The following is a 9657-nucleotide window of genomic DNA, read 5'->3' as shown; positions in this document are numbered from 1 at the left end:
ATTTTTGTTATTCTTTTTAAATATTTTACAATTCTCAAAAGCTTTATTTTTAAAATCTGCAAAAATCTACATCGTGTTTCAAATTATTTCAAATAATTTCAAGTTTTAAGTTAATTTTGAATATTATTCTAAATTAAAATTGTAGCGCTCAAACTCAAAATTTAGCTCATTACAATTTTAACAATTCAAGGCTTTCTATTTCGAACCACTCTGTTCAAATTTGTATAGTTTTTAATAGTTGTTTATAATGGCTTGTCACAGATCGGAATTAAATTTTTTTCAAAAAATCTCTGATCCAATTCAGAAATACATACAATTGCTTTGAAAAAATTCCTGTTCCAATTCAAAATTCAGGATGAAATAAGAAAATTCAAAATTTTAAATCTGAAAATTATTTTTTTGAGGTGGAAATCTTTTGAATTTTAAACTTTTAAAACTGAAGCTTGACAAATTTTTTATTCAGAAATGTTTTATTTAAAGGCTCAATATTTCATACGTATAAAACACAAACTTTTAACACCTTTTAATTTTACAATTTTTTAAATTAAATTATTTTAACATACGAAATTAATTGGTTAAAAAATACAAATTACGCTATTATTTTTAAGATTCAAAATGATAATAATTCAAAAAATTTTCAGTTCGTAACATTAAAAATTGAACGATTAAATTAATTTTTAACTAAAAACTTTTTAAAATAAAAGTTACATTGTTTTTATTTTAAGCTGTTCCAGATTAATATTTTTGCATTGTCATTTAGAGATAAAAATTTTAGTTTGCCAATTGAAAATGTTAGAAATTAACTTACTATCAAAATAATTGAATTTTCAACTAAAAAAAAGAGAATAACAAATTTCCACACAAAAATTACATTTTCAACTAAAATGATAAATCTTCAACAAAAAAAGTTTGAATTTTTAATTAAAAACTGTTGAACTCATCCGAAAAGATATTAATTTTACACAAGAGTTGACTTTTCAGCCAATAAGGATTTTTTTAAATTGTTGAATTTCAAAGCCAAAAAGATGATTTTTTTACAAAACAGTGTAAACTTATTTTTAAACGGAATAATTCAAGTACTTCTGGTTAAAAATATAAACTCACTTTCAATGCTTTGAATTGATGAATAAATAAATAAATTTTTTAATGTTAAAGACTGAATCATTTTGATTAATTACAATTCTTTTTTAATTGGAAACTTTTTAAATTATAAATTGAATTCGTTTATTTTAAGTCGCTTTATATTATTCATTTTTACATTTTTATTTATAAATCCAAACTCAAAAGTCTTATTTACGAATTGACAATTTTGAAAATCGAACGGTGTAAGAAAAGTTTCATTTTCAACTAAAAAAAAACGAAGTTTCAACCAAATCCTTAAATTTTTAACGAAGGAGGTGAATTTTCATTTAAAATTATGAATCTTCAACAAAAAAAGGCTTACATTTTTTTTATTAAAAACTGTTGAACTCATCCAAACAGAAAATTTTTTCACAAAACAGTTGAGTTTTCAGTCTTTAAATACAATGATGAATCTTCAAAAAAAATCTAATTAACACAATAAATAAATTTTCAACCCAAAAGTTCAACAAAATAAATTAAATTTCTATCAAATAATTGGTGTTTTAAATAATACAATGTACAGGATAAAGTTTCAACCAAAAATGGAATAGTATAATTTCCAGATAAAAACTGTGCTAAAAAATTGAATTGAACAAGAAAAAAAAAACAAATTTTCAACAAAATTGTTAAATTTTCAAGGGTAAAGGTGAATTTTTGGCCAAAAAGATTAATGTTCTATAAAAAAAAAAAAACGATTTTCCAGCTTAACCAATATATACGATTAATTTGTAATCAATCATATAATAGTTACATTTTCAGATAAAGATAAATAATTTGTAACAAAAAAATTAATGTTCTATATAAAAAAAAAAACGATTTTCCAGCTTAACTAATATATACGATTAATTTGTAATCAATCATATAATAGTTACATTTTGAGATAAAGATAAATAATTTTTAACAAAAAAATTAATTTTAAACAAAGTTGTTAAATTTTCAACCAATCAGATGAATTTTCGACCAAGAAAATTGGTGATCTACAAAAAAGACAAATCTTAAACAAAATACATGAATTTTTAAAGAAATTATTTAATTTTAAAGTAAAAAAGACGAATTATCTACAAAAAGTTGAATTTTTTAAGCGAAAAATTTGAATTTTCAATGAAAGAGTGATACTTTCAACCAAATAGTTAAATTTTCAAACATAATTAAAAAACCTCGTTAAAAAAACATTTCAACCAAAAAGATTAAATTTCTACTAAACAAGGTCAATTCCCAACAAAATACATGAACTTTCAACGAAATTGGTTAATTTTAAAAACAAAAAGAGTATTTCCACCCAAAAATGATGATTTTAATTTTTAAAAATACAGTTGCATTTACAACAGAAGGACTTTACAACCAAAATATTATTATAGTTGATAATTCAACCGAAAAATGTATTTTTTAATCAAAAAGTATAAATTTTTAATAAAACAATTTAATTTCTACAAAGAAAGACGACCTTTTAACAAAACACATGATTTCTTAACCAAAAATGGTATTGATTGTAAGTTTCAAAAATGTATCTTCAACGAAAGAGATGAACCTTCAAATAAAAAAAAATTAAAATTTTAAAAAAGTAGTTGAACTTTTGATAGAAAAGAGGACTTTTTTTACAAAATAGTTACATTTTCAACAAAATAATTAATTTTTCAATCAAATAATTGAGTTTTTAAATAATAGTATTAATATTTATATAAGTTATATTTTATACATGAAATAACATAAGCTCAAAATATAAGCATATCAAGAGGCGAAAGATCTATTGAAATCATGAGAAACGCCAGCATCGAAATCTGGAAATGTTTAAATCCCAATCTCCTGAATTTATTTCAAAGCTGTTAGCAGATAGATATATAAATAGAATCGCCGAAGTGCTCCGACCGGCAATCGTGCAACTTCGAGTTTTCAAATTCAGAAGAGGAGAGATGGGTTGCGCGCGCAACTCAGTCATTTACAGCGTCTCCTACTATATTCACACGGACATAGCCCTGTCATAGTATTGGACCACATCTCGTTTCAGATCTAGGATCACTGCTGCAGAGTCGACAGAGTACACTATTAGTGTTGCCTAATAATGAATTCTCTCTCAGTTTCTCTCTAGTTGAACTAATATAGTTGCATATTTTTTTCGGTGTATGATCAGCATTACAGCCTTATTCTACTGCGAAGTGCATAAAAACCTTAACTTCTAACGGCTATATAATTCGAAAACTCGAATTTTCTGGACATAATGCTCCTCGAGACTTTTAATCTACACATCGAGAACTACCAGGGAGCAAAGTTTCAGACAATTTAGCCAAAAGACATTTCCCATACAAATTTTCAAATTTTTGAATATGAAACTTTTCTCTTTAAAATCACTAATAATATTGCTAACAGTGTAGATTTGCGGAATATACAGTTATAGAACTTAGAATTATCAGATTTTTTGGATTTTAAATAGAAAAATTGATAAGATTATGACTTTGGATGATCTGATTTGATTAATTTTACTTATTTACTAGTTTTTCCTGTTTTTTTTTCACTCGACATATTGCTACTGTAACTGAGTAAAGAAAACAGTAAAATTAATCAAAAAAGAACATCAAGAATTATAATTTTATGAATTTTTAAATTTAAAATATAAAAGACCTGAGATTTCTAAATTTTATGACTGTATCTTTTTCTAAATATATGTATGAGTTTAGCTTCTTAAGGACATCAAACTAAGAATGTTTAAGAACGGAAATGATACATTGAAAACTATATTTCATATTAAAAAATATACATTTCTTTATATGAAGAAATACTAAAGCTGCCGCAAAGAGAATTACATGATGTCACTTTTTTCTCAAGATATGTACAACTTCATAAAAAAGATTCAAAGAAATTTTGATTCAATCTAATCTGCTGAGCCGGTTTCGAAAAATTCGACTCAATCTAAACTTGAGTCGGTTCGCCAAATGCAACGCAATTCTAATCTGAGTCTATCTTCTAACACAATTTTCAGCGGAGCCGGTGTCGAAGATTCTCAGCTGAGTTGGTGTTAAAAAATGAGATTCATGACTCACGTCTAGATGCCGGTTCTGAGCCCAGTCAAATTATTCTGCACGCCATTAATTGAAGCCCAATTAGACAAATGTTAACGTTCGGTTTCATCGAATATGCACAAAAATTTTTTAAACCAAAGACAAAAAATTTGATGGCTTAAAAAAAATCGTGCTTGTGAATTTTATTTGTCAATAAAAGGGGTTCAGATTAACAATACTCGAATAAAGGTATACATAGAGAAAAAGAAGGAAAATAGGTCCAGCTATTTTTTTCTTTCAGGTCCAAAAATTATCATCGTTATGAATAGAAGCGAAAAAAATGAGTACTGCCAACACCTTTGGGTTTAGCTCAATCGTGACTAACTATGCTGGACAACAAAAAAGTAAAATAGATAAATAAATATTATACTCACAGTAGTTATTGCTTTAGCATTCTGCAGATTCTGTTTCGCAATGTCATTCTGAGTCTTCGTTTCATTCATTGAAAAATCTACTTGCCCGAAAGATAGCCCTCTTAGTTTCCTTTTCTGGTTTGCACTTATTAATAATTCAGAAGGTCTCAATGTCCTGCACAAAGATGAATCATCACTCAAACTATCCTGCGATTTTCCTCCAGAATAAATTGATGCTTGTAGTCGCGAATTGGAAACAAAATAATTTAACTTTGCTGCATCTTCCGAATTACTATACTCGAGTTTATTTTCCCTGACATCCTCATTATTTTTTTTACATTCTTTTCTCTCTTGAACTTTTTCTTCTTCTTTACGTCTTAAGCGTTTCCTAGCTTTTAACCACTCAACGAGCTTGTTCCTATTTGGGGGGAAATATAGAGGTGTAATAGTTATTAATCTTCTTTCAGCAAGCCCTCTTTTAACGCCAACAGTGTTGAATTTAGCATCAGAACTAAGAAATTCATTGATTTTCATCCTGCGCCATAATTTGATGCCAACAACGCTACCAACTTCAGATTTGAACTGAGGAAAGTCTGACACTTTTTTCTTATTTATTATTTGATAAGCTGTATCTTTTCGAGCCCGAATATCATTATAGTCACTGTAAAAAGGCTCCTGATGCCTGCAAGTAGGAATCTCATATAAATGCATACTTTCTACAATATGCTGTCGTGTTGGTGCACAAAATACGGTAGTTAACGCCACCAATGTATTTGATTTAAAACTCGATATTGATTTTGTAGTAAATTTATGACTAGCATTTAATTGAATATTTGTGAACTCTGAGAAAGTAAGAGTTAAAAGATTTTCAGTATTACAAACTTCATTATTTATTTCCTCTGTAATGCTCATATCTTTAAATTTCATCTTATGTGACTCATGAGGTTCTTCTCTTACAAAATGTTTCTTTTCTTGAATAATTTCCTTAATTAATTCAGTAGACTCTGGCAAGAATTCGCTAATCTTTGAATCAGAATTTAAGTCTTTCAGCAAAACTTCCAAATTTTCTTCGAAATCAGAAAAATCCGTTTCTTCATCATAAACTTTATTGTTTTGTAACTGCAAAGAAATATTATAGATTCCTTCTGATAAATTAGATTCGCTCGAATTAGCTTCAAAACTCTTTTCAACTGATAATAAGTTCAATTTATTTTGCGAATTCTTTTCAGGAGCAGACTTATGAGTCAAGGGCATTACATGAAGTGTTTCTTCATTGGATTCGTTACCTTGCAAACTGTTTTCTACTGTTGATTTATGACGTAAAAGAAGTTTTTCGTTTTTTTGTGCATCTTCAGAGAGTTCATCTTCAGGACATTTTCTCACTTGAGATATTTGAGAGAAAAAGAGTTTCCCCTTCATTTCCTTATCTTCAGAACTTTTTGAATTCCTTGACCTTTGAGAGAAGATAAGTTTTCTATTTTTTGATGCAAGTGCACTAAAATCATCTTCAATACTTTTTCTGAATTGAGACTTCTGCGATAATAATTCATTCACATGGATTTCCTTATGATCAGACATTTTTTTCGATTTTGATTTGTTAGATAAGCTAGAGTTTCTATCTAGTGTTATATTCTCCCAGGATATATCTTCAGAGTCTTTCCTGGGTCGAGATTTTGTTAATGATAAGTGTTTTTTTAAGATTTCAGTATCTTCACAACTCTCTGCAGTCTTTGATTTCTGGGAAAGGACAAGTTTCCTATTTGGTGATACATCTTCGCAAACACCTTCAGAGCTTTTAATAAGAGTTGCTTTATTAGACAAACAGAGATTGCTATTGGATTCTGTATTACAAACTTCAACTTCATTATCAGGGTTTTGAGTAAAAAGAGGCGTTTCCTTTGATGGTACATCTCCACTAGATTCCTCATCTTCTGAAATGTCATTGAACTTCTTACTGAGATCTTTTCGTTTTTTGGAGGGAGTAACTATTATATTTAAAGATGCATAGTGTCGTCTAGGACTACTTAATGATTTCCTGGGGCTTCGCAATGCTCGGCTGGGACTTCTCAATGCTCGGCTGGGACTTCTCAATGCATAACTAGGATTTTTCAATGCTCGCACGGGACTTCTTAATGCTTTATTAGGATTTTCTGAAGGACGACTAGCACTCTTCGAAGGTTGAATCGCACTCATTAAATCACAAGTTGAACTTCTTAAAGTGAGTTTCGGACTTTCCAACAAACGACTAGAACTTCTCAGTTTCCTTTCCTCGTCTTTAAGAAAAATTGATCTTCTTTCAACACCACAGTGTCTGTGATTGACTATCATTTCTCTTATAGCGCTCCCAACTACTCCTTTACTGCTTTTATAATCACAGATCAACTTTTCCACGACCACCACTGTGTGATCTGGCCCCGCATATTCCGAAAGATCTTCAGTACTTTCATTGGTTTCAGATGTCGTAGATTTAACTTCGAAAGCAGCAACCTCTTTTTCTTTAGAAACTAGGGTACAATCTAAGTGTGGTTCTAAAGATCCACACGCACTTGAATCGGATATTCTACATTTGTCTTTCTCGGCATTATCAAATTCCGAATAATTGTAAGACCCTTTTGATTTTGATTTATGTATTCTTTCTCTATCATTACCTTTGTTTGGATCACATACAACTTTCTCCAGAATATCCTTATTTTCATTCCCGAATTTTCTTCTTTTCATTGATGCACTCCTTTCTACACTCGAACTCCTTTTTTTTGGCAGATCATCTGCGCCATCAAACTGGGGAATTTTAGATAAATTTTGACTGCTTCTTTGCCTTCGTATGATATTTTCATCATCCAAGTCCTCAATAGACAACGATTTTATAGCAAAGGATCTCCCACCCTTTTCATGGTCACTTGCAGCACTTCCAAGTCTTCCAGAACAAATCGTTAATTCGGAATTCAAGCTTAACAAATCTATTTCAAAAGTTGTGAGATTCAAATCCGTATTTCCATCCTCGTCTTCTTCATCGCTCTTGTATTCGACAACAGCAGAACAATGGGACCCTAATATACTATCTTCTTCGACTAATTCGTTAGTGTTATGCCCTTCAGCCAGCTTCTCTAAAATATCAACAAGTGGTATGTCCTCTTCTTCAAAAGTATTCTGATTAAGTATTCTATTTTTATTTTGGGAAGCAGCTTCTTCCCCTGTTGATTTTAATATTTTTAATTTAGACATTAAACTCTTTTCCTCATCAATATTATCTGAAATCTCATTTTCATGGTATAATGCAAGATTTTCCTCTAATGACGTAACTAAATCTGAATCTCGTTTAGTTTGTTCTCGGTTATCGTAATGTTGTTTTTGGTTTTCGTTTCGTGGACCAATGTGTCTTTCAAGATATGAAGCATCAAGTAAATTAAATTCATCATCAAGTTCAACTGGATAAGCAGATGAATTTGAATTCATGGAAATCGCACTTTCTTCGCTTTGAGATAAAGAAAACAATTTTCTCTGAAATCGTTGCATTTGCAGCAAATCGTTGTCTGTAGGTTGTAGATTCGACCTAGGTGGGCTACTTAAAGGTGCTAATTGCGAATCTTCTCCTTCAAATCCAGCTAAGATTCGTCTGGCTTTCTCCTCAGCCCAGATTGCAGCTAATCCAGGATTTACATCCAATCTTTGTTCAATGGCCTCCTTATTTTTAATATCCGACGCCCAAGCATCGACTTCAATCTCACAGGTACTCTGTCTTTTAACTGTGGGAGGCAAGTAATTTCTAATTTTGAAATGTGGCGTAAGGTTTTCGCCATTTAATCTACCGTCTCCCCTTTGACGATTCAACTGCCTATACTTTACGTCGTTTAAATTGATAAGGCTCATCCCGTATATGTTGTAGTCAATCATAAACTGCAGTATAAATGGGATGTGTGCTTCGTGTGGCTGCAGATTTTGATTGAGTACACATCCATTCTAAAATATTAGTACAAAACGTTAATGTCAGAAACAAATGTCACTACGCAGTTTCACTTCATCTCACAGACGAAGCCAAATAGTAGCAGGAGTACAATAAAAAATGACCATCTTTCACTCAAATTGTAAAAAAGCCTGAAACATGGCATTTTTGTTTTCTGTGTGAACTACAAAAAGTTTTAAGATCGGTTGAAAAACTTTCTTTAAATTTATCAATTTTTGAACATTCGGTTTGCTCATGAAAGCTATAGCAAAAGAAAACTGTATGTGTGTATTGATACTAAAACATTAATGCATGTGGGTTAACATACATGGGGGATAATATCTGAAGTTTACACTCCCTAAAATACAAAGTTGTCTAATCGGACCTAAAATTGGCCAATTTTAATCCAATCAGATGGCACTTCTCACATACAAAATTGTTTAATTTCGAGAAATATTTATAAAAGTCGAGGGGGTACCATTTTTAGGCTTTTGATGCGTAGCCTTATTTTCAGATATATGTAACTTTTTTCCTGCTGCGTTAAACAAAATTTCATCCGCTATATTTTTGATAGAGTTTTAACCAGTTTTCAGGTGGTTATAATTGTTTTTGGAAAAAATTAAAATTTCACATTACGTTTCAAAATCAAAAATAAATTTAACTTCTTTTCAAATTTCCACACTTTTTTATTTTATAATAGTTTAAAAATAAATCTGGGCTTTCTTCTTATAAGGCCCCGAATTTTCAGATTGGAAAATTAATTCGTCTTCGAGTAATCGAATGTAAGTAACTAGATTCCACGATAGCACTGTCGCCTGGGGGATCCGATTTCGTAACCAAAAGTCAGAAGAATATATTAGACATGGTTAAGCTTCCCCCTTTTTTGGTGCATTTTAAAAATTAATATTATACGTTATATAGATAACACAGCCACATAAAAAAAAAGTGTGCGGATCTGGTAATAAGACACACGTATTCCTATGGATTTTGGGGCGCTAATTCAAATTCGGTATCAAAAATCACCCATCACGTCATGGTTGAGCCATAACCTCAAAAAATGACGAAAAATCATGCACTGAGGCAAACGAATTTCAAAATAATGCCAGTGATGCAAATTTTCACTTCAAAAACATGCCGACAACTGTGAAGGATCAACCCTTGCCTGATATCAACTTATTTAACATAACTT

The 9657-nt window shown here is 30.3% G+C and overlaps 1 protein-coding gene across 1 annotated transcript in view; it reads right to left on the bottom strand.

Annotated features, from left to right (window-relative positions):
- The window catches only part of LOC117174268 (DNA polymerase zeta catalytic subunit), a 198175-nt gene that overhangs the window by 140970 nt on the left and 47548 nt on the right, over positions 1-9657 (bottom strand). Inside the window, exon 6 of the mRNA XM_033363187.1 lies at positions 4550-8485. Coding sequence (XP_033219078.1) covers positions 4550-8485 — 3936 coding nt within the window. The remainder of the gene's footprint in view (positions 1-4549; positions 8486-9657) is intronic.

The sequence above is a fragment of the Belonocnema kinseyi genome, chromosome 6 (assembly GCF_010883055.1).
Source record: "Belonocnema kinseyi isolate 2016_QV_RU_SX_M_011 chromosome 6, B_treatae_v1, whole genome shotgun sequence".
In the NCBI taxonomy this organism is placed as follows: Eukaryota; Metazoa; Arthropoda; class Insecta; order Hymenoptera; family Cynipidae; genus Belonocnema; species Belonocnema kinseyi.
Note: the sequence above shows the minus strand (reverse complement) of the source record. Positions and strands in the feature narration are given on the sequence as shown.